Below are 24,922 nucleotides of genomic sequence, written 5' to 3' on the forward strand. Positions count from 1 at the left end.
CCGAGGGTCATCTAGTCCAACCCCCTGCGATGATGATGATGATGATGATGATGATGATGATATAATAATAATAATAATAATAATAATAATAATAATAATAATAAATTTTATTTATACCTGTAGCAGGAACCCCCCCACCCCAATCATTCTGTTTGTACAAACTTCACACACACACACACACTCACACACTACATACGCCACATTTCTGTTATAAATTCATAAAAAATCAACCATACATCGGATTTGCACTGTTCCATTTTATTTTACTCCATATGACAAGAACTATCAAAGGGGGGTGGCTTGGTCCTGGTCAGCCATAATCCCTTCACCGTCTCAGCACATCCACAGGAGCCCTGCCCAGTTGCTATGCCAACCCTGATGATCCCAGACAGAAGACAATCAAGATCACAAAGAACTTGCATATGGGAGTGGATTCAGCATGGACTGAAACAAAGGACAATGATCAGATCTTCCCTCTGGGGGCAGGAAACTGCAAACTCCCCTTTGTCTCCTGGAAGTGACTCATGGGGAGGGGGGAAAGGAGGAACTAGCCAGGTGACAAGACACTCAGGTTACCACCAACTCTTCCCTCAACCCCTCCTTTCTGTAATGTATGCATGATGTTTCTGGGGGTGGGCTTGACCTAGAGGAGGGGAATTTCAAAAAGTTTTTATAAGACCTTGCACACTATTTTTCTGGGTCTTTCCTCTCTCTTGCAAGTGAGGGGAACACCCTGTTGCAACAGTTCAATAAAGGCCAAGCCTACAGGCTGCTGTTTTGCTCCAAGTTACTCTGGTTGGTGTCTTTACTTTTGTCCAAGGGAGCCCTCGGATTTTTCCGGTAACATACCCCACCCTCCCCGGCCAGAGCCGGGCTCAGGGCGGCTAACACCGGTAAAATTACAATAGAAACATAATGGGGGGAGGGACCAATTTAAAATACAGGTTAAAATGCAATTTAAAAAGCAGCCTCGTTTTAAAAGTAGCCCATAAATTGAAACCGTATGGGGAGGGAAGACATAAGGGTCCAACTGAGTCCAAACCAAAGGCCAGGTGGAACAGCTCTGTCTTGCAGGCCCTGAGGAAAGATGCAGGACCACGCAGCTGTCCCGTGCGGGGATCGAACCTGCAACCTTGACATCCCTATTTCCATAGGGTTCGGGTTCCCTAGTGGCTAGGGAAACCAAGCTGGATGGGGAGGGGAAGCTACCAGCATGAGTCTGACCAAACTGCGGGAAGCAGTGGAAGACAGGAGTGCCTGGCGTGCTCTGGTCCAGGGGGTCACGAAGAGTCGGACACAACTAAACAACAACAACAACAATAATAATAATGTATGAAGTTACATTGAAAGACCTACATTGGCTCCCAGTATGTTTCTGAGCACAATTCAAAGTGTTGGTGTTGACCTTTAAAGCCCTAAACGGCCTCGGCCCAGTATACCTGAAGGAGCGTCTCCACCCCCATCGTTCTGCCCGGACGCTGAGGTCCAGCGCCGAGTGCCTTCTGGTGGTTCTCTCATTGCGAGAAGCAAAGCTACAGGGAACCAGGCAGAGGGCCTTCTCGGTAGTGGCACCCGCCCTGTGGAACGCCCTCCCACCAGATGTCAAAGAGAAGAACAACTACCAGACTTTTAGAAGACATCTGAAGGCAGCCCTGTTTAGGGAAGCTTTTAGTGACTGATGTATTAATTTTTTTTTGGAAGCTGCCCAATTATTATTATTATTATTATTATTATTATTATTATTATTATTAGACACCCCCCAAGCCAAGGAGATAAGTAACTCTACAACTTCCGAAGACATCTGAAGGGAAGTTTTTTTTTAATGTTTCATGTTTTATTATATTTTTATCCATGCTGGAAGCCACCCAGGGTGACTGGGGCAGCCCAGTCAGATGGGAAGGGTATAAATAATAAAACTATTACTGTTATTATTATTATTATGGAATAGGGCGTCTCAATTTTCTTTGATGAAATGTTGCAAGGTATTCCAATTAATGCTTTTTATAGGATATTGGACACGGTGGGAGTTTATGGCTGCCAAGTATTGGCCTGAAAGGAAGCGCAGCCGGCGTCATGGAACTGCCGGAGGATGGAGCTTGCAAGTGTTAGAATGCAAAAGGCGGACAGGTTCAGGCGCGCAAGAAGGTGGGGGAAAGGGGAGTCCGGATGGCTCAGTTTAAGAGCACGGCGCTGATAAGGCCAAGGTTGCAGGTTCGATCCCTTGTAGGGGGCAGCGGCGTATCACTGCATCGCAGCGGGTGGGACTAGATGACCCTCGGCTCCCTTCCAGCTCGACAGATTCTATGAAAGCGCATGGAGTGCGGAAGTTGCATTGCAAGTAGTACGCAAGGGGGGGCGCAAGGGTTGCAGAGAGAGAGAGGGAGGGGGGACACGGTCCTCCGCTGGACGACTGACCCGGCCGGGCTCTGTTTCCCAGGGAAGCAGGAAGTTGCAATTCAAAGGCGGCGGCGGCGGCGCTGGAGGCGTTGCAGAAGCGCCCTGCTGCCTCTTCCGCGGAGGGAAACGCTCCTGCGGAGGCGAGAGGCAGCGAGGAGGCGACGAGGTGAGGCTTTTGTGGGGTAGGGAGAGGAAAGACGGGGGAGGAACCCCAAGGAGGATTTGCACGAGAGGGAATGAAGGGGAAACGCGCCTCCCACGCGGAGCACTTTTCCCCGGGAAATGCACGGGGCGGGGTCGTGGCTGATCCGTGCTGCGCGCTCTCGTCGTGCGGCCCAAAGTGCTGCAGGATCGCAAATGGAAGACCCCCTTTTAAAACCTCCCCCTCCCCCAGCTCTGAAAAAAACGGGGGAAGGGGGAACAGCCCAGAGAGAGGGAGGAACCCGCCATGGGGGAAGCAGCCTTGCTGGGGTGGATTAGCATAAATCAAATATCCTTTATTAGGCATAGCAAATCACACATTATTAGACACTGTATACAAATTGTGCAGAATACGAGCTCAGCATAACAGGGTTTGTCCCAGTCAGATCTTTAACTCCAGAGGAAATCAATTTGCATAAATAATACATACAACACTACCACTATATATACTATATATTTCTTAATGCACCAACTTGAAGAAGTCAGTATTTGCAAGCAGCGAGCTCAGGTAAGGGAACGAGGATTGGGGTAGGCAGAGCAGGCGGCCTGGGTTCCTCCTTCAGTCTTGAGTGCTGAATATGCTTCTTTTTTTTTGTCTTTGCTGACCTAGTTATAGGGCCTAGTAGTGATTTGCTGGAAGGCTGTTATCCTCTCTCCTTGGAGCTGGGAGGATGGAGCAGGACACAAAAAAAGCCTGCTGGGTTGACCACGTTTCAGCTTCAGCTTAAAAATACGAAAAATGATGAAGGATCATTTCCGACAGATCCTTTTCAAATTTCTCTCCGTCCCTTTCTGTTTTAGCCGCCCTGAACAATTGTGCAACCACAGTTCACATGTTCTCATTGCTCACCCTGAACTCTAAATCATTCTCGATCCATTTTAAAAGCACAGGTTCCGAATACTTATCCTGCAAGAGAACAGATTTGCTCTTCTAAATCCTTGCTCACTGTCTTCAGCAATACTTTCTTGCAATGTTCCCAGTATATTGGTTAAGCTCGCTAGCCTGTAATTTCATTTTTTAAAATTCATTTATTTCATTTTTCAGATTAAAATTTTACAGTCACATATACAACATACAACATAGAAACAAGATTCCAAAGAATCTCCTGGACTTCCCTCTTCCCCTTTGTTAGTCCTTTCCTCCTGCATCTTTTATGATAATCCAAATCTTTTACCTCGCCATTGTATCCAAAATTCACCATTAAACTATGAGTGTTATTCCAATCCTACTAATGATTTTAAGTGCTTACAATGGTTTTTAAGATAAGTTATAAATTTTCCCCATTCCTTGTTAACATTTTGGTCTTCCTGATTTCTGAGTCTTCCGGTCATTTTAGCCATTTCGGCATAATCCATCAACTTGATCTGCTGATCTTCTCTGGTAGGGACTTTATCTTCTTTCCATCGCTCCTGGTATACCCCACAGAGGACCTTAAGGTCCACGAAAGACAACATTTTGGAGGTCCCAGGTCGCAAGGTGGTTAGATTGGTCGTAACTAGGGCCAGGGCCTTTTCAGTACTGGCCCTGACTTGGTAGAACACTCTGTCCCAAGAGACTAGAGCCCTGCAGGACGTGACATCTCTCCGCAGGGCCTGCAAGACAGAGCTGTTCCGCCTGGCCTTTGGTTTGGACTCAGTCTGACCCTTATGTTTCCCTCCCCTTATGGCAGGGGTCTGCAACCTTTAAGACAAAAAGAGCCACTTGGCCCCGTTTCCGAAGAAGAAAAAACTGGGAGCCGCAAAACTCGTCATTATAAAAATAACTTTTTTGTCACTTTTTTATTATTTCTTTGTTTGACCCCTCAGAATTACTCCTCCTCATAGAAATACACGTTAAATTAACAAGTTACCTTTTTTGTGTGTGTGTTCTTCACTCCCCTTCAAAACAGTGACCAGCGTACATGCCCCTTACAATGTAGCGGGCGGGCGGGAAGGTGACGTCGGGACGGTGCGTGACTAACGCACGCACCGCCCCCATGCGGCGTCACAGCCAGTACAGCGCCCGCCACAGTGGGGAGTGTCGGGGCACACAATGCGCCTCCTCCCCTCGCTAGTATCCACCCCGGAGCCGCGGCAAAGGTGTAAAAGAGCCACATGCGGCTCCGGAGCCGCGGGTTGCAGACCCCTGCCTTATGGTTTTGATCTATGGGCTACAGTACTTTTAAAATAAACTTTGTATACAGTATAAACATTGTATACATGCTGAAAATTATATTATAATAAGCCTCGTGATGTAATATGATAATGTTTACTGATGTAACATAAGAACGTTAATAAATAATTAAACCTCAAAAAGAAAAATCAAGAGCAGGTGATGTCAGGTACTCCCAAGGCCCAGCTAAGGAACCTCTCCTGGCTCTCTAGCCAGTAAGTATCAGTCTGCATCTTCTCATCAGTGGGAATGACGTGCAGAGAGATAATTTTATCATTAGAGCTGCCTTTTAGTCCAGAAGGGACGCGGGTGGCGCTGTGGGTTAAACCACAGAGCCCAGGACTTGCCGATCAGAAGGTCGGCGGTTCGAATCCCCGCAACGGGGTGAGCTCCCATTGCTCGGTCCCTGCTCCTGCCAACCTAGCAGTTCAAAAGCACATCAAAGTGCAAGTAGATAAATAGGTACCGATCCGGCGGGAAGCTAAATGGTGTTTCCGTGCGCTGCTCTGGTTCGCCAGAAGCGGCTTAGTCATGCTGGCCACATGACCCGGAAGCTGTACGCCGGCTCCCTCGGCCAATAAAGCGAGATGAGCACCGCAACCCCAGAGTCATCCACGACTGGACCTAATGGTCAGGGGTCCCTTTACCTTTAGTCCAGAACCCCTAATGCAGCTTCCTAGTGCAGTTTATGAGCAGTGCTGGGAGCAGCTGGGTCCTAGGTACAAGTCCTGGACTCAGAATCACTGTCAAGGCTCATGGCATGCCTAATGGCGGACAGAAATTCTGGAAAAACAACAACAACATTGTTGTCTTCCGTTGGAAAAGGAAGATTCTCTTTTCCAAATTCACACATGTTCAGGTTCATAATTTGCATCGCTTAATCCAGATGAATTTCTTTTTTTGAGGGGGGGAAAGCATTCTGCGTAGCACGATTTTTTACCCTACCTGTGCCTCCATTTCTCGATCCCTCATAATATACAGATTAAGAAGATCCCTGGATATTTTGTTCCCAGAAAGATCTAGCTTGGAAAGAAATTCTCCCAGTGGACTTGATGTCTTCGTTGGAAGGGAAAGAACCAGTTTGCCAAGTCTCTGAGGAAGGAGAGAGAATGGCAGGTACAGATTTTTTAAACCCATAATGGGGAAGGTTATAGTGGGAATAACACAAACCTGCAAACCTGGGTTGCATTGACCTTGGGCCAACCCTGCCTTAATGGCATAGCTGTCAACGTTTCCCTTTTTTAAAGGGAAATTCCCTTATTCCGAATAGGATTCCTCACAAGAAAAGTTGACAGCTATGCTTGGTGTTGGTGGTGGAGAACCCAGAGATCAGTGTTAGAACTGTTAGCTTTTTCGCAGATTAGTTGGGCTGCAGTAGGCGTGCTGGGGAGACCACACCAAGTAACCTTTGCTTGGTTTAATAACAAAAACAAAAACTCATTTTACACTAAATTACATTATATCAATAAGTGTAACCAATCCTCCAGGGTACTGAGAGAGCTTCATGCTGCTCTTAAGATACTGTACCCAAGAGCTTAATTAACATAACTTAACAGCACCTGCTACAGTGGTACCTCGGGTTACATACGCTTCAGGTTACATACACTTCAGGTTACAGACTCCGCTAACCCAGAAATAGTGCTTCAGGTTAAGAACTTTGCTTCAGGATGAGAACAGAAATCGTGCTCCTGTGGTGCAGCAGCAGCGGGAGGCCCCATTAGCCAAATTGGTGCTTCAGGTTAAGAACAGTTTCAGATTAAGAACGGACCTCTGGAATGAGTTAAGTACTTAACCAGAGGTACCACTGTATACTGCTTCACAGCTGTAAAACTAGGTCGTGTTATTTGCTCAGGCCCTTAAAGATATACACATCTTGTGAAACAATCATGAAACCTAAAATTTAAAGAAACCATTCAACAAGAACACAGTCTTTGAATGTAGAAATCCGAAGGTTCAGTCCTGTCCTTGCAATCAACAGAGTCCCAATCTGAAAGCCTGCAGAGCAGGGGTTTTCAATCAGTGTGCTGTGGCACCCTGGGGTGCCCTGAATGATGCTCAAGGGTGCCTTGGCCAACATTGGCCTCTGTCCTTCTTTCCTTCCCTCCCTCCTCAGATGCCCTCTTGCGTCTCTGTGTCCCAAAGGCTTGCACAGCTGTTTGTGGCAGCAGCCCTGGCTACCAGCTCCCCAGGTGAATGGTCCCTCTGGCGGCTTGTCAGGGGGTGCTTCCCAGGCCCCTGTGGGGCAGTGTGAGGAGCAGTGCAAGGAGGTGGGGCAGCTCAGAGACCTGGCCAGGCAACAGCAGCTGCCCAGAGGTCTCCCAAGGAGAGGAGGCTGAGGGAACACTCCACAAGGGTGTTCAAAAAAGGATGAGAGGCTGCCAGCTCTGCAGGCAAGGGGTGGCATAACTGGGCTCCGGAGCCCCACAGGGGTGCTGCAGAATGATTGCAGTTGGTTGAGGGAGCCTTGGGCCCAAAAAAGGTTGAAAACCTCTGCTGCAGAGGGATCTGAAGACAAGGGAAAAGACACACCTGTGCCTGCTGAGGTGAAGTGGGATATTGGCCTGGCTGGAGTTTATATTGTCCTCCTGGAGGGCAGCATATTCAGAAGGCAAACCCAGCTTTGGGTGTCTGCAAATAACATTAAATAATGCACCCATATACACAAAATTTGAAATCCTTTGTTTTCTGCTGGAAATTCAAAAAAGTTTCCTTTTTCTCAACCCCCACCCCAGATGATGGGCAGAATAATGGGAATTCTATGCTGTCGTCAGAAACTCCTGCAGCTGAAGAAGGAAAAGAGATGGTTGCAGATGAAAGTGAACTTAAGAAGCACGGAGAAGAGAAATCCTCACCTTCTATGGAGGTTAATGCCCGTGAACCCCAAATCCTGCAGGAAGATGGACAAGGAAACAGCCAGAAAATATGCCCTGTGTGTGGGAAGATATTTAGATACGAGTCAAAGTTAAATAGGCATTGCAGAAGCCACACGGGGGAGAAGCCATTTAAGTGCACTGAGTGTGGAAAGAGCTTGGGCTCCAGCTCCAGCCTTCTTAAACATCTAAGAAGCCACACCGGGCTGAAACCGTTTAAATGCATGGAGTGTGGAAAGAGTTTCCGTGAGAGCAGTACCCTCCTTAAGCATACGAGAACGCACACTGGGGAGAAACCATTTAAATGCACGGAATGTGGGAAAACCTTCAGTAGGAACACGCAACTTACTTTGCATCAGAGAACACACACAAGGGAGAAGCCATTTAAGTGCCTTGAGTGTGGACGGACCTTCAATCAGCTCATTAATCTGACTTCACATAGCATTATCCACACCGAGGAGAAGCTATTTAAATGCATGGAATGTGGGAAGTGCTTTGGCGATAGCAGCGGCCTTACTCAACATCAGAGAACCCACACAGGGGAGAAACCATTTAAATGTACAGAGTGTGGAAAGGGTTTCAAGCAGCCCAACCACCTTACTATACATTACAGAACGCACACCGGGGAGAAGCCATTCAAATGCATGGAATGCGGGAAGAACTTCAGCCAGCTGGTTAACCTTACTTCCCATCAGAGAATACACACTGGGGAGAAACCCTTTAAATGCATGGAATGCGGGAAGAGCTTCACTGATAGTAGCGGCCTTGCTCAACATCAGAGAACCCACACAGGGGAGAAACCCTTTAAATGCACAGAGTGCGGAAAGCGCTTCCAACAGCCCAGCCGCCTTACTCTACATTATAGAATCCACACGGGGGAGAAGCCATTTAAGTGCACGGAGTGTGGAAAGAGCCTGAGCTCCAGCTGCAGCCTTCTTAAACATCTAAGAAGCCACACCGGCCTGAAACCGTTTAAATGCATGGAGTGTGGAAAGAGTTTCCGTGAGAGCAGTACCCTCCTTACGCATACGAGAACGCACACTAGGGAGAAACCATTTAAATGCACGGAATGTGGGAAAACCTTCAGTAGGAACACGCAACTTACTTTGCATCAGAGAACACACACAAGGGAGAAGCCATTTAAGTGCTTTGAGTGTGGACGGACCTTCAATCAGCTCATTAATCTGACTTCACATAGCATTATCCACACAGAGGAGAAGCTATTTAAATGCATGGAATGTGGGAAGTGCTTTGGCGACAGCAGCGGCCTTACTCAACATCAGAGAACCCACACAGGGGAGAAACCATTTAAATGTACAGAGTGTGGAAAGGGTTTCAAGCAGCCCAACCACCTTACTATACACTACAGAACGCACACCGGGGAGAAGCCATTCAAATGCATGGAATGCGGGAAGAACTTCAGCCAGCTGGTTAACCTTACTTCCCATCAGAGAATACACACCGGGGAGAAACCCTTTAAATGCATGGAATGCGGGAAGAGCTTCACTGATAGTAGTGGCCTTGCTCAACATCAGAGAACCCACACAGGGGAGAAACCCTTTAAATGCACAGAGTGCGGAAAGAGCTTCCAACAGCCCAGCCGCCTTACTCTACATTATAGAATCCACACCGGGGAGAAGCCATTTAAATGCCTGGACTGTGGGAAGAGCTTCAGGCAGCTCATTAACCTTGCTTCCCATCGCAGGACCCACACAGGGGAGAAACCCTTTGAGTGCAGGGAGTGTGGGAAGAGGTTTTGTAACAGCAGCAACCTCAATTCTCATAGCAGAACACACACTGGGGAGAAACCGTTTAAATGTGCAGAATGTGGGAGGAGCTTCGCAAAGAAGAAAAGCCTTACTTTACACCACAAAAAACACACAGAAGGAACCATTTAGATGTTTTGGACGTGGGAAAAGCTTCTGTAAGCTCAGCTTACTTTCCATCACGGGACACAGCTTTCTGGGGGGAAAGCTTTTACGTGCAGAGAATGTGGAAGGTTTAGTTTGAGCAGTAGCCTTCATTTAAATCGAAGAAGACACACAGAGGATAATGAGCACATAAAGAAATGTCTTGGCGGATCAGGCCCATAGTCTATTTAGTCCAGCGTCTGATTTTCACAACCAGTAAACACATTTGAATGTAGAGTGAAGAAAGAGTTTAGTGTTAGCAATGTCCTTCCTTTACATCAAAGAATGCCCAGTGTGGAGTTTTCTTGAGGCTACAGGCCTTCCTGTAGAAAGTACTCCTCTTTCTCTTCCTCAAAGGACCCAGAAAGAGAAGGAAAACTATAACTGTATGAAAGCGCTTCAGGGACAGGAGTTACCTTCCACGAAAGAATGCACCCAGCAGGAATCCCAACAAATTACCGTATTTTTCGCACCATAGGACGCACTTTTTCCCTCCTAAAAAGCAAGGGAAAATGTGTGTGCGTCCTATGGAGCGAATGCAGGCTTTCGCTGAAGCCTGGAAAGTGAGAGGGGTCGGTGCGCACCGACCCCTCTCGCTCTCCAGGCTTCAGGAAGCCATCCGCTAGCCGTGGGAGACCCAGCTCTCCCACGGCTAGCAGAGTGCTGCAACAATCCCAAAGCTTGGGGCGTGCGGAGCTCAGCGCGCCCCAAGCTTCTGGGTGCCGGCAAGGTCTCCGCTAGCCGTCTAGACCTTGCCGGCACCCAGAAGCTTGGGGCGCGCTGAGCTCTGCACGCCCCAAGCTTCGGGATTAGCGCTCCGCTAGCCGTGTCTAGGCTGCGGATAGCAGCCTGCTTCCCAGAGCGTCGGGCGCCCTGAAAGCAGAGCGCCCGGCGCTTCGGGAACGCATCCGCAGCGTGGGGAGAATTAGCTGTGGGGTGTCAGAGCGGATGATCTTCATAAAAGGGGAAGGGAAGGGAAATAAAAGATCAGGCTGAATTCAAATGAAAGGCCAGGCGGAATAGCTCTGTCTTACAGGCCCGACAGAAGGAAGTTAAATCCTGAAGGGCCTTAGTCTCATGGGACAGAGCATTCCACCAGGTCAGGGGTCCCTTTACCTTTACCCCGACAGGGGTTACATTAATTTAACCTTGGCAAACATGTCCAGACAAGTCCTTGGTAGAAGATTAGCATAAGCAGACATGTCAGCACAAGACCAAGGTATAAGATGAGCAAAGGCAAAGATCTCTGAAGTCCCACCACCCAAAGTACAAAATAACTTCCTTTGCATGTCTGGACCCCTTGGCAAGTTATAGTGATGGGATTAGGCTTTCCTTGGCCAACAACCAGCTCAGCAATTGTCACCTCTGGGCACTTCCTGGGGGTAGGAGGTGTGCTTGGGTAGGTGGCAGGGAAAAGAGTCATTTTTTCCAAGGGCAAAATAGTGCTGAAATGGAGAAAACTGGCAAAGGAGTTGATTTTATATGACGGTTAAAGCTAGGTAACTTCCCTGAGCTGCCAAGTCGAAAGGATACATTTATGCATAATATTTGTAACATCTAACAACTTTACAGATGTGCCCCCCCCCCGGGATTTCCGTAACAGCCAGTGGGGCCCAATCCCCACACAATTTGCATCCTTGCTCGCGAGGAAAGCATCCTTTCCCCCTGCCTAAGCTGCAGGTTTTATCTCATCCCCTCCTCTGCAAAAAAAGCAACATTTCCTCCATCACCCCCAATTATTGCACCTTTTTCCTCCTCTGCAGCCTCCTCCTTAACCAAGCCTGTTTCTCCTCCCAGGCTGTGAGCGGGGTGCCTCTCCCCCACCAATACTGTCTTCCCTCCCCCCCTTCCTTTCGATGGGCGACTTCCTGCCTCTCTAAGAACCAGAGCTCAGTTCCTTGGCCCAGGAAGAGGATTGAGTGGCAGGAACACCTCCCCTCGTGCAAGCCTTAAGATTTCCCACCGCTGCTTAGTAGTGTTACCGGAAAAATCCGAGGGCTCCCTTGGACAAAAAGTAAAGACACCAACCAGGATAACTTGGAGCAAAACAGCAGCCTGTAGGCTTGGTCTTTATTGAACTGTTGCAACAGGGTGTTCCCCTCACTTGCAAGAGAGAGGAAAGACCCAGAAAAATAGTGTGCAAGGTCTTATAAAAACTTTTTGAAATTCCCCTCCTCTAGGTCAAGCCCACCCCCAGAAACATCATGCATACATTACAGAAAGGAGGGGTTGAGGGAGGAGTTGGTGGTAACCTGAGTGTCTTGTCACCTGGCTGGTTCCTCCTTTCCCCCCTCCCCATGAGTCACTTCCAGGAGACAAAGGGGAGTTTGCAGTTTCCTGCCCCCAGAGGGAAGATCTGATCATTGTCCTTTGTTTCAGTCCATGCTGAATCCACTCCCATATGCAACTTCTTTGTGATCTTGATTGTCTTCTGTCTGGGATCATCAGGGTTGGCATAGCAACTGGGCAGGGCTCCTGTGGATGTGCTGAGACGGTGAAGGGATTATGGCTGACCAGGACCAAGCCACCCCCCTTTGATAGTTCTTGTCATATGGAGTAAAATAAAACGGAACAGTGCAAATCCGATGTATGGTTGATTTTCTATGAATTTATAACAGAAATGTGGCGTATGTAGTGTGTGAGTGTGTGTGTGTGTGTGTGAAGTTTGTACAAACAGAATGATTGGGGTGGGGGGGTTCCTGCTACAGTTGTGACTTATCAAGCTTGGAAAAGTTGGACCACCGTTTCTGCCGAGTTAAACTAAATCGTTTGGATTGGGTTTTGCACAAGTGTGCAATTCACTTGCTGTTTTGAATTTATCTTTGTTAGCAGGTCGTGCAAAGTGTCCCTATTTTCCAGGGAAGGTCCCGGATTTACAGAAGCTGCCCCAGTTTCTTGACTTTATAGAATCATAGAATCGTAGAGTCGGAAGGGATCCGATGGTCATCTAGTCCAACCCCCTGTGATGATGATGATACATTTTATTATACCCCACCCTCCCCAGCCAGAACCAGGCTCAGGGCGGCTAACACCGGTAAAATTACAATAGAAACATAATGGGGGGAGGGACCAATTTAAAATACAGGTTAAAATGCAATTTAAAAAGCAGCCTCATTTTAAAAGTAGCCCATAAATTGAAACCTTATGGGGTGGGAAGACATAAGGGTCCAACTGAGTCCAAACCAAAGGCCAGGTGGAACAGCTCTGTCTTGCAGGCCCTGAGGAAAGATGCAGGACCACGCAGCTGTCCCGTGCGGGGATCGAACCTGCAACCTTGACATCCCTATTTCCATAGGGTTTGGGTTCCCTAGTGGCTAGGGAAACCAAGCTGGATGGGGAGGGGAAGCTACCAGCATGAGTCTGACCAAACTGCGGGAAGCAGTGGAAGACAGGAGTGCCTGGCGTGCTCTGGTCCAGGGGGTCATGAAGAACTAAACGACTAAACAACAACAACAACAATGTATGAAGTTACATTGAAAGACCTACATTGGCTCCCTGCACGTTTCTGAGCACAATTCAAAGTGTTGGTGTTGACCTTTAAAGCCCTAAACGGCCTCGGCCCAGTATACCTGAAGGAGCATCTCCACCCCCATCATTCTGCCCGGACACTGAGGTCCAGCGCCGAGTGCCTTCTGGTGGTTCCCTCACTGCAAGAAGCTAACTTACTGGGAACCAGGCAGAGGGCCTTCTCAGTGGTGGCACCCGCCCTGTGGAACGCCCTCCCACCAGATGTCAAAGAGAAGAACAACTACCAGACTTTTAGAAGACATCCAAAGGCAGCCCTGTTTAGGGAAGCTTTTAATGTTTGACGTATTAATATTTTTTTGGAAGCCGCCCAGAGTGGCTGGGGAAGCCCAGCCAGATGGGAAGGGTATAAATAATTTATTTTTATTTTTATTAGACACCCCCCAAGCCAAGGAGATAAGTAACTCTACAACTTCAGAAGACATCTGAAGGGAAGTTTTTCTAAATGTTTCATGTTTTTTTATATTTTTATCCAAGGTGACTGGGGCAGCCCAGTCAGATGGGAAGGGTATAAATAATAAAACTATTACTATTATTATTATTATGGAATAGGGCGTCTCAATTTTCTTTGATGAAATGTTGCAAGGTATTCCAGTTAATGCTTTTTATAGGATATTGGACACGGTGCGAGTTTATGGCTGCCAAGTATTGGCCTGAAAGGAAGCGCAGCCGGCGTCATGGAACTGCCGGAGGATGGAGCTTGCAAGTGTTAGAATGCAAAAGGCGGACAGGTTCAGGCGCGCAAGAAGGTGGGGGAAAGGGGAGCCCGGATGGCTCAGTTTAAGAGCACGGCGCTGATAAGGCCAAGGTTGCAGGTTCGATCCCTTGTAGGGGGCAGCGGCGTATCACTGCATTGCAGCGGGTGGGACTAGATGACCCTCGGCTCCCTTCCAGCTCGACAGATTCTATGAAAGCGCATGGAGTGCGGAAGTTGCATTGCAAGTAGTACGCAAGGGGGGGCGCAAGGGTTGCAGAGAGAGAGAGGGAGGGGGGACACGGTCCTCCGCTGGACGACTGACCCGGCCGGGCTCTGTTTCCCAGGGAAGCAGGAAGTTGCAATCCAAAGGCGGCGGCGCTGGGGGCGTTGCAGAAGCGCCCTGCTCCCTCTTCCGCGGAGGGAAACGCTCCTGCGGAGGCGAGAGGCAGCGTGGAGGCGACGAGGTGAGGCTTTTGTGGGGTAGGGAGAGGCAAGACGGGGAGGTACCCCAAGGAGGATTTGCACGAGGGAGAATGAAGGGGAAACGCGCCTCCCACGCGGAGCACTTTTCCCCGGGAAATGCACGGGGCGGGGTCGTGGCTGATCCGTGCTGCGCGCTCGCGTCGTGCGGCCCAATGTGCTGCAGGATCGCAAATGGAAGACCCCCTTTTAAAACCTCCCCCTCCCCCAGCTCTGAAAAAAAGGGGGAACAGCCCAGAGAGAGGGAGGAACCCGCTATGGGGGAAGCAGCCTCGCTGGGGTGGATTAACATAAATCAAATAGCCTTTATTAGGCATAGCAAACCACACATTTATCAAACAGACACCTTATACAAATTGTGCAGAATACGAGCTCAGCATAACAGGGTTTGTCCCAGTCAGATCTTTAACTCCAGAGGAAATCAATTTGCATAAATAATAGGCAGAGCAGGCGGCCTGGGTTCCTCCTTCAGTCTTGAGTGCTGAATATGATTCCCCCCCCCCCCCCCGGTCTTTGCTGACCTAGTTATAGGGCCTAGTAGTGATTTGGTGGAAGGCTGTTATCACCTCCGCTTGGAGCTGGGAGAGTGGAGCAGGAAACACAAGAAAATCCTGCTGGGTTGACCACGTTTCAGCTTTAAAATACACAAAATGATGAAGGTTCATTTCCGACAGATCCTCTTCGAACTTCTCTGTCTCCCTTTTTGTTTTAGCCGCCCTGAGCAATTGTGCAGCCACAGCTCACGTGTTCTCATTGCTCACCCTGAACTCTAAATCATTCTTGATCTGTTTTGAAAGCACAGGTTCCGGATACTTATCCCTCAAAAGAACAGATATCCTCTTCTAAATCCTTGCTATCTGTCTTCAGCCATACTTTCTCGCAATGTTCCCAGTATATTGCTTAAGCTCACTAGCCTGTAATTTCATTTTTTTAATTATAAATTTATTTATTTGGTTTCTCAGATTAAAATTTTACAGTCACATATACAACATACAACATAGAAACAAGATTCCAAAGACTCTTCTGGACTTCCTTTCTCCCCTTTGTAGGTCCTATTCTTAGTCCTTTCCTCCTGCATATTTTATAATAATCCAAATATTTTACCTCTCCATTGTGTCCAAAATTCACCATGAAACTACAAGTGTTTTTCCAATCCTACTAACGATTTTAACTACTTTCAATGGTTTTTAAGAGAAATTATAAATTTCCCCCATTCCTTATTAACATTTTGGTCTTCCTGATTTCTGAGTCTTCCAGTCATTTTAGCCATTTCGGCATAATCCATCAATTTGATCTGCTGATCTTCTCTGGTAGGGACTTTATCTTCTTTCCATTGCTCCTGGTATGTCCCGCGGAGGACCTTAAGGTCCACAAAAGACAACATTTTGGAGGTCCCAGGTCGCAAGGTGGTTAGATTTGTTGCAACTAGGGCAGGGCCTTTTCAGTACTGGCCCCGACTTGGTGGTATACTCTGTCACAAGAGACTAGGGCCCTGCAGGACTTGATACCTTTCTGCAAGGCCTGCAAGACAGAGCTGTTCCGCCCGGCCTTTGGTTTGGACTCAGTCTGACCCTTCTGTTGCCCTCCCCTTATGGTCTTGATCCATGGGCTACTTTTAAAATAAACTTTGTATACAGTGGTACCTCGGGTTACATATGCTTTAGGTTACAGACTCCGCTAACCCAGAAATATTACTTCGGGTTAAGAACTTTGCTTCAGGATGAGAACAGAAATCGTGCGGCGGCAGCCGGAGGCCGCATTAGTTAAAGTGGTGCTTCAGATTAAGAACAATTTCAGGTTAAGAACGGACCTCCGGAATGAATTAAGTTCTTAATCCGAGGTACCACCGTATAAACTTTGTATACATGCTGAAAGTTACCGTATATTATAATAAGCCTCGTGATGTAATATGATAATGTTTACTGATGCAACATAAATCAATCAATCAATCAATCAATCTCAAAAAGAGAAATCAGGAGCAGGTGATGGCAGGTACTCCCAAGGCCCAGCTAAGGAACCTCTCCTGGCTCTCTAGCCAGTAAGTATCAGTCTGCATCTTCTCATCAGTGGGAATGATGTGCAGAGAGAGAATTTTATCATTGGAGCTGCCTATTAGTCCAGAACCCCTAATGCAGTGTCCTAGTGCAGTTTATGAGCAGTGCTGGGAGCAGCTGCATCCTATGTACAAGTACAGTGGTACCTCAGGTTACATACGCTTCAGGTTACAGACTCCGCTAACCCAGAAATAGTGCTTCAGGTGAAGAACTTTGCTTCAGGATGAGAACAGAAATCGCGTGGTGGCAGCGGGAGGCCCCATTAGCTAAAGTGGTACTTCAGGTTAAGAACAGTTTCAGGTTAAGAACGGACTTCTGGAACGAATTACCGTATTTTTCGCTCTATAGGACGCACCGGACAATAGGACGCACCTTGTTTTAGAGGGGGGAGAACAAGAAAAAAAAATCTCCCCCTCTCTGCCCAGTGCCCCTTCAGCGAAGCGGCAGGAGGCACTGCGCAGAGAGGGGAGAATTCCCCCCCCCCCGTTTTCCCCTTCTAAAACAAGGTGCCGTTCAAGGTGCGTTCAGGCGGCTACCTTGGAAGCCTGGAGAGCGAGAGGGGTCGGTGCGCACCGAACCCTCTCGCTATCCAGGCTTCAGGTTCCTTTTGACCTGCTCTTTGGGGCTGGCGGGGGGAAGCCCATCACCAGCCCCAAAGAGCAGGTCGGGGAGCAGCGGAAAGGTGCGCAGCGGAGAGGCTGCTGCCATAGCCGTGCACCACCTCTCCAGCCGGGAGAGGGTCGCAGGGCTATGGCAATACCCCCACCTCCCGCAAAAGCCCACAGCCTTTAAGGAGCACGCGGCTCCTGTGGGCTTTTCTACGAGGAGGGAGAAGGGACTGACTGGCCGCGTCAGTCCCTTGTCCCTCCTGAGGAAAAGCCCGCAAGAGCCGCGCGGAGCTTGTGTGCGACTTTTGGGGGCTTTCCCTGTCTGCCTCCCCCCTGCATTCGCTCCATAGGACGCACACACATTTCCCCTTCATTTTTGGAGGGAGAAAAGTGCGTTCTATAGAGCGAAAAATACGGTAAGTACTTAACCCGAGGTACCACTGTACTGGACTCAGAATCACTGTCAAGGCTCATGGCATGCCTAATAGGGGACAGAAACTCATGAAGAACAACAACAACATTGTTGTCTTCTGTTGGAAAAGGAAGATTCTCTTTTCCAAATTCACACATGTTCAGGTTCATCATTTGCATCGCTTAATCCAGATGAATTTCTTTTTTTGAGGGGGGGAGAGCATTCTGCCCAGCACGATTTTTTACCCTACCTGTGCCTCCATTTCTCGATCCCTCTTCATATACAGATTAAGAAGATCCCTGGATATTTTGTTCCCAGAAAGATCTAGCCTTGGAAAGAAATTCTCCCAGTGGACTTGATGTCTTCGTTGGAAGGGAAAGAACCAGTTTGCCAAGTCTCTGAGGAAGGAGAGAGAATGGCAGGTACAGATTTTTGAAACCCATAATGGGGAAGGTTATAGTGGGAATAACACAAACCTGCAAACCTGGGTTGCCTTGACCTTGGGCCAACCCTGCCTTGGTGGCATAGCTGTCAACGTTTCCCTTTTTTTAAGGGAAATTCCCTTATTCCGAATAGGATTCCCCGCAAGAAAAGTTGACAGCTATGCTTGGTGTTGGTGGTGGAGAACCCAGAGATCAGTGTTAGAACTGTTAGCTTTTTCGCAGATTAGTTGGGCTGCAGTAGGCGTGCTGGGGAGACCACACCAAGTAACCTTTGCTTGGTTTAATAACAAAAACAAAAACTCATTTTACACTAAATTACATTATATCAATAAGTGTAACCAATCCACCAGGGTACTGAGAGAGCTTCATGCTGCTCTTAAGATACTGTACCCAAGAGCTTAATTAACATAACTTAACAGCACCTGCTACAGTGGTACCTCGGGTTACATACGCTTCAGGTTACATACACTTCAGGTTACAGACTCCGCTAACCCAGAAATAGTGCTTCAGGTTAAGAACTTTGCTTCAGGATGAGAACAGAAATCGTGCTCCTGTGGTGCAGCAGCAGCAGGAGGCCCCATTAGCTAAAGTGGTGCTTCAGGTTAAGAACAGTTTCAGGTTAAGAATGGACCTCCGGAACGAATTAAGTACTTAACCAGAGGTACCACTGTATACTGCTTCACAGCTGTAAAACTAGGTCATGTTATTTGCTCAGGCCCTTAAAGATATACACATCTTGTGAAACAATAATGAAACCTAAAATTTAAAGAAACCATTCAACAAGAACACAGTCTTTGGATGTAGAAATCCGAAGGTTCAGTCCTGTCCTTGCAATCAACAGGGTCCCAATCTGAAAGCCTGCAGAGCAGTGGTTTTCAAGCAGTGGGCTGTGGCACCCTGGGGTGCCTTGAAGGATGCTCAGGGGCTCCCCAGGTAACATTGGCCCCTGTCCCTCTTTCCTTCCCTGCCTCCTCGGATGCCCTCTTGTGTCTCTGTGTCCCAAAGGCTTGCACAGCTGTTTGTGGCAGCAGCCCTGACTACAAGCTCCCCAGGTGAATGGTCCCTCTGGGGCTGGTCGGGGGGAGCTTCCCAGGCCCCTGTGGGGCAGTGTGAGGAGCAGTGCAAGGAGGTGGGGCAGCTCAGAGACCTGGCCGGGCAACAGCAGCTGCCCAGAGGTCTCCCAAGGAGAGGAGGCTGAGGGAACACTCCACAAGGGTGTTCAAAAAAGGGTGAGGGGCTGCCAGCTCTGTAGGCAAGGGGTGGCATAACTGGGCTCCGGAGCCCCACAGGGGTGCTGCAGAATGATTGCAGTTGGTTGAGGGAGCCTTGGGCCCAAAAAAGGTTGAAAACCTCTGCTGCAGAGGGATCTGAAGACAAGGGAAAAGACACACCTGTGCCTGCTGAGGTGAAGTGGGATATTGGCCTGGCTGGAGTTTATATTGTCCTCCTGGAGGGCAGCATATTCAGAAGGTAAACCCAGCTTTTGGTGTCTGCAAATAACATTAAATAATGCACCCATATACAGAAAATTTGAAATCCTTTGTTTTCTGCTGGAAATTCAAAAAAGTTTCCTTTTTCTCAACCCCACCCCAGATGATGGGCAGAATAATGGGAATTCTATGCTGTCGTCAGAAACTCCTGCAGCTGAAGAAGGAAAAGAGATGGTTGCAGATGAAAGTGAACTTAAGAAACACGGAGAAGAGAAATCCTCACCTTCTATGGAGGTTAATGCCCGTGAACCCCAAATCCTGCAGGAAGATGGACAAGGAAACAGCCAGAAAATATGCCCTGTGTGTGGGAAGATATTTAGATACGAGTCAAAGTTAAATAGGCATTGCAGAAGCCACACGGGGGAGAAGCCATTTAAGTGCACTGAGTGTGGAAAGAGCTTGAGCTCCAGCTGCAGCCTTCTTAAACATCTAAGAAGCCACACCGGGCTGAAACCGTTTAAATGCATGGAGTGTGGAAAGAGTTTCCGTGAGAGCAGTACCCTCCTTACACATACGAGAACACACACTGGGGAGAAACCATTTAAATGCACGGAATGTGGGAAAACCTTCAGTAGGAACACGCAACTTACTTTGCATCAGAGAACACACACAAGGGAGAAGCCATTTAAGTGCTTTGAGTGTGGACGGACCTTCAATCAGCTCATTAATCTGACTTCACATAGCATTATCCACACCGAGGAGAAGCTATTTAAATGCATGGAATGTGGGAAGTGCTTTGGCGACAGCAGCGGCCTTACTCAACATCAGAGAACCCACACAGGGGAGAAACCATTTAAATGTACAGAGTGTGGAAAGGGTTTCAAGCAGCCCAACCACCTTACTATACACTACAGAACGCACACTGGGGAGAAGCCATTCAAATGCATGGAATGCGGGAAGAACTTCAGCCAGCTGGTTAACCTTACTTCCCATCAGAGAATACACACCGGGGAGAAACCCTTTAAATGCATGGAATGCGGGAAGAGCTTCACTGATAGTAGCGGCCTTGCTCAACATCAGAGAACTCACACTGGGGAGAAGCCCTTTAAATGTACTGAGTGCGGAAAGAGCTTCCAACAGCCCAGCCGCCTTACTCTACATTATAGAATCCACACTGGGGAGAAGCCATTTAAATGCCTGGACTGTGGGAAGAGCTTCAGGCAGCTCATTAACCTTGCTTCCCATCGCAGGACCCACACAGGGGAGAAACCCTTTGAGTGCAGGGAGTGTGGGAAGAGGTTTTGTAACAGCAGCAACCTCATTTCTCATAGCAGAACGCACACTGGGGAGAAACCGTTTAAATGTGCAGAATGTGGGAGGAGCTTCGCAAAGAAGAAAAGCCTTACTTTACACCACAAAAAACACACAGAAGGAACCATTTAGATGTTTTGGACGTGGGAAAAAGCTTCTGTAAGCTCAGCTTACTTTCCATCACGGGACACAGCTTTCTGGGGGGAAAGCTTTTACGTGCAGAGAATGTGGAAGGTTTAGTTTGAGCAGTAGCCTTCATTTAAATCGAAGAAGACACACAGAGGATAATGAGCACATAAAGAAGTGTCTTGGTGGATCAGGCCCATAGTCTATTTAGTCCAGCGTCTGATTTTCACAACCAGTAAACACATTTGAATGTAGAGTGAAGAAAGAGTTTAGGGTTAGCAATGTCCTTCCTTTACATCAAAGAATGCCCAGTGTGGAGTTTTCTTGAGGGTACAGGCCTTACTGTAGAAAGTACTCCTCTTTCTCTTCCTCAAAGGACCCACAAAGAGAAGGAAACCTATAACTGTCTGAAATGGGGAAAGCGCTTCAGGGACAGGAGTTACCTTCCACGAAAGAATGCACCCAGCAGGAATCCCAACAAATTAATTGAACCTCAAAAGAGCATCAGTGACAGAGCACTCTTGTTTCACATGGAAGAAGCTACCCCAGGAAGACAGTAAGAATGAAAGGAAGTTAGAAAGAGGTCATTCGACACCTGAAAATCTAAGCACATTGATTAAGGAGCACGCTTTCATTTCCTACAATCAATTAGATGCTGGACTAGCGGTTCTGTAAACAGTAACGTTTGAAAGAAATGAACTGCACTGTAATACATGCAAAAGTATTATGAACTGTAGAAAATAGAATGTTTGACCATTTCGTTACTAGCGTTCCTATGCCAATTATATGTGTAGTGGAATAGCGAACCGTGATCACAATTGATTGCAAAAGAACTGCTTGACAAGTTCTTATCAGGGTCAGCCTGCAACTTAAGGAGAAGGTGGTAGGCCCTCGCTGTTCCCTGGAGAGAACCCAACAGGACTGACTTTAATCTTTCTTCTGCACTAGAGAGGTAATAGCATCTTACACTTCTCTGGAGTCAACAGGCCAGGAATTTGGACCCTAGGATAGGCAGGGTGGCCATAGAGAGGAATGACTTCCGGGGTGGCAGGAGAAATAGTATGTGGGAAAATCAGCTGTAGTAGTAATAATAATAATAATAATAATTTTTTTTATTTATATCCTGCCCTTCCTAGTTCAGAAACCGGGCTCAGGGCAGCTAATAACAAATTTAAAACACTTTCAACACTTAATTATAAAAGCAGCATAAAATACAGTATAAAAACATGAATAACAATAAAATTCAAAAATCAATTAGATAATCTCCAGGGTTAGCTGGCTGAATTGGTCCTATTTGGGCCAGTGAGGAGGCCAGGGGAGAATTAGCTGTGGGGTCTCAGAGCAGGTGATCTTCATAAAAGGGGAAGGGAAATAAAAAGATCAGGCTGAATTCAAATTAAAGGCCAGGCGGAATAGCTCTGTCTTACAGGCCCGACAGAAGGAAGTTAAATCCTGAAGGGCCCTGGTCTCATGGGACAGAGCATTCCACCAGGTCAGAGCAATCACTGAAAAGGCCCTGGCCCTGGTGGAGGATAGTCTGACTTCCTTAGGGCCCGGGACCTCTAAACTATGGTTATTCATGGACCTTAAGGTCCTCCGCAGGGCATACCAGGAGAGGTGGTCCCATAGTAATGAAGTGAGCAGACATTGTAGAATTTCTTGCAAGGGTCTTCAGCTTATTTTAGAGGGGATGGTCAAGGATCTGGAAGCCGAGCCTTGTGAGGAATGGTTGAAGGAGCTAGGTATGTTTAGCCTGGAAAAAGAGGAGACTGAGAGGAGGCATGATAGCCATCTTCAAAAATCTGAAGGGCTGTCACATGGGAGATGGAGCAAGCTTGTTTTCTCTTGCTCTGGAAGGTAGGACTCGAACCCATGGCTTCAAGTTGCAGGAAAGGAGATTCCTACTAAACATATGGGAAAACTTTCTGACAGTAAGCTCTTCAACATTGGAACAGTCTCCCTCGTCAGGTTGTGGACTCTCCTTCCTTGGAGGTTTTTAAGCAGAGGCTGGATAGCCATCTGTCTGGTGCTTTATCCAAAATTCCAGCATTGCAGGGGGTTAAGCTGCTATGATTCTATGAAAACATTGGGGAGAGGAAGGTTAGCTAGGGTTTGGGAGTGATGAGTTTGTAAATGAAGAACAAGCACAGGGATGAAAGCTTTCTCAGGCTTCTCAAGGAAGCTGACATTTCCCTGTAGCCAGCAAAACTTGGCAAAGCATACAATAAAACCTAGCAGAACTTCTGGGGCAGGAAATGAAGATTTAGTTGGGAGGGGATACACCTGTCCTTTGCAAGATGTGAATTGTTGCAGGAAGGAAGGAGGGGGGGAGGGAAGGAAGGTAAAGTAAGTAAGTAAGTATTGGAGAGAGTAGAAACTAACTTTCAGGAAGTGATGTGAAGGATGGCAGAGGTGAAGAGGCAAAGTTCGGGACCACGTGAGTTTTTTTGAGAATGTAAATAAGAAAAATGGGAGGCAATCCATGATCTTCATTCCTGGACACCAGACTGCTTCCTGCTATCCTGCGTGTAAAAGCCCCAGAAGCCTGTTCCCTTCTAATACTTTGCAGTCAGGGGAAAATGGAAATGTAGGAAGCTTTACCTAAAGGGCCGGGGAAATTTAGAAGGGCCAATGTAGGATTTAGCAGTGGATAAGACTTTTTTTTCTTTTAAGTTGCTTGATGTAGCATATATGTATAACAGCCTATTTACCTAATACTTGAATATAGTTTCATTTTCTCACATAATCTTGGCATCCTAATAGTTTCTATGTATAATGCACCTTTGATTTTCCTTGATACTTTGTGGGTTAAACTTATGTCTTTCATAAACTAAAATGCGTTCATTGGTCTTTTGTTGATGTGTTTTAAATAAAGCAGATTTCAGATACCACAGAAAAAGAATACTGTTTTTAAGGATGCTGTACAGGACACAGCCGGTGTTCCAGGAGGTCCTAATCTGACACTCCATATTGGCTTTGATTATAGTACTTTGATTATTAGATACTCCATATCATTTGTGCAAATGGCTGTCCGCAAAGTGCAACACATTTGGTTAAGACGCAAAAAGTGTTTTCCAAGTCCTAATTGTGCCAAGAAAGCCTTGAGGATTCCCCATTCCACCCTGTCAGATGCCATAAAGGTGTCCAGGAACATTAGAGCCACTGGGAGCTTATGTACATTAATTGTGGGTATGGTATTTAGTTGGCATCCATCTGTTTCGGGAGGTGTGCACCTTTGGGGGTGAAATCCGCTGTTGGAAGGTTAGAAAACCTACAGTGGCTGCAGAGATTGATAGGGGAGAGATATATTCCATAGCAGCTTGGGCAGATAAAGCTGTTCAGTTGCGCTGTTGCAGATGAACCATGGCGTCTCTTCTCTCTGCACTTCTCCCAGAGATCATTCCTCCTGTGGTCGCTGCAATGGATGCACAACCTGACTGTCCCCAGGCACTGTGGTTGTCTGAAAGGGATTCTCACATGGAGGGATTGGTGTTGCAGGTCTGCATGCGGCGCTTGCAGACATCTTTGTAACGTAGAGTTGGTCTGCCCATGGGTCTGGTGCCTGAAGCCAGCTCTCCTTGGGATCCTGCCATTACAGTCCTGCTTGGACTACTGCAATGCGATCTACGTGGGGCTACCTTTGAAGGTGACCTGGAAACTACAACTAATCCAGAATGCGGCAGCTAGACTGGTGACTGGGAGCGGCCGCCAAGACCATAGAACACCAGTCCTGAAAGACCTACGTTGGCTCCCAGTACGTTTCCGAGCACAATTCAAAGTATTGGTGCTGACCTTTAAAGCCCTAAACGGCCTCGGCCCAGTATACCTGAAGGAGCGTCTCCACCCCCATCATTGTGCCTGGACACTGAGGTCCAGCGCTGAGAGCGTTCTTGCAGTTCCCTCACTGCGAGAAGCAAAGTTACAGGGAACCAGGCAGAGGGCCTTTTCAGTAGTGGGCAGCCCTGTTCAAGGAAGTTTTTTTTTTTTTTAATAATTTTTATTAACTGGCCAATCACATCAAATTAAATCACATCACATAAATTCCAAATTACAAAGCCAAATTTTTAAATTTTGTTGGGGGAACCCATACTTCAAGATCCAAAGGGGGATTCAGATCATCTTCTTATTACTGCGTTAATGTCCAAATCAGTCCCAATCAGTTCAGACAAAGTTCATAATTCTATCCAGTCTTATCTTGGTGTTTCCACATCATATCTTGTTCATATAATTTCTATTTTTCCTTTACGATCTCTTCTGTTAGTCTCCTTAAGCCGATAAGCAAAATAATAATCCTGTGTGGATTTCC

The 24,922-nt window shown here is 47.4% G+C and overlaps 4 protein-coding genes across 5 annotated transcripts in view; 3 read left to right on the plus strand and 1 right to left on the minus strand.

The window, feature by feature from the left end:
- Nucleotides 1–11,355, minus strand: part of LOC310756542 (uncharacterized protein) — a 45,325-nt gene extending 33,970 nt beyond the window's left edge. The window contains exon 1 of the mRNA XM_083600790.1: nt 11,276–11,355. The gene's annotated coding sequence lies outside the window, so the exon portion shown is untranslated. The remainder of the gene's footprint in view (nt 1–11,275) is intronic.
- LOC310756926 (uncharacterized protein) overlaps nt 1–24,922 on the plus strand; it is a 74,657-nt gene that overhangs the window by 28,870 nt on the left and 20,865 nt on the right. The window lies entirely within an intron of this gene.
- LOC310756581 (uncharacterized protein) lies at nt 1,781–9,982 on the plus strand. Of its 2 annotated transcripts, XM_083600886.1 has the most exons (3): nt 2,468–2,563; nt 5,732–5,866; nt 7,483–9,982. In XM_083600886.1, exons 2-3 carry the CDS (start codon nt 5,803–5,805, stop codon nt 9,516–9,518), a joined length of 2,100 nt encoding a protein of 699 aa, XP_083457012.1. In that variant the 5' UTR covers nt 2,468–2,563; nt 5,732–5,802; the 3' UTR covers nt 9,519–9,982. The 2 variants fall into 2 exon arrangements, with proteins under 2 accessions (XP_083457011.1, XP_083457012.1); XM_083600885.1 differs by lacking the exon at nt 5,732–5,866 and having other exon boundaries at nt 1,781–2,563.
- Nucleotides 12,979–23,460, plus strand: LOC310756961 (uncharacterized protein). The gene is made up of 3 exons (XM_083601965.1): nt 12,979–14,216; nt 17,593–17,728; nt 19,343–23,460. The coding sequence occupies exons 2-3, from the start codon at nt 17,665–17,667 to the stop codon at nt 20,620–20,622; spliced, it is 1,344 nt and encodes a 447-aa protein (XP_083458091.1). The 5' UTR covers nt 12,979–14,216; nt 17,593–17,664; the 3' UTR covers nt 20,623–23,460.

This window comes from Podarcis filfolensis, assembly GCF_964270895.1.
Source record: "Podarcis filfolensis genome assembly, chromosome: 2".
In the NCBI taxonomy this organism is placed as follows: Eukaryota; Metazoa; Chordata; class Lepidosauria; order Squamata; family Lacertidae; genus Podarcis; species Podarcis filfolensis.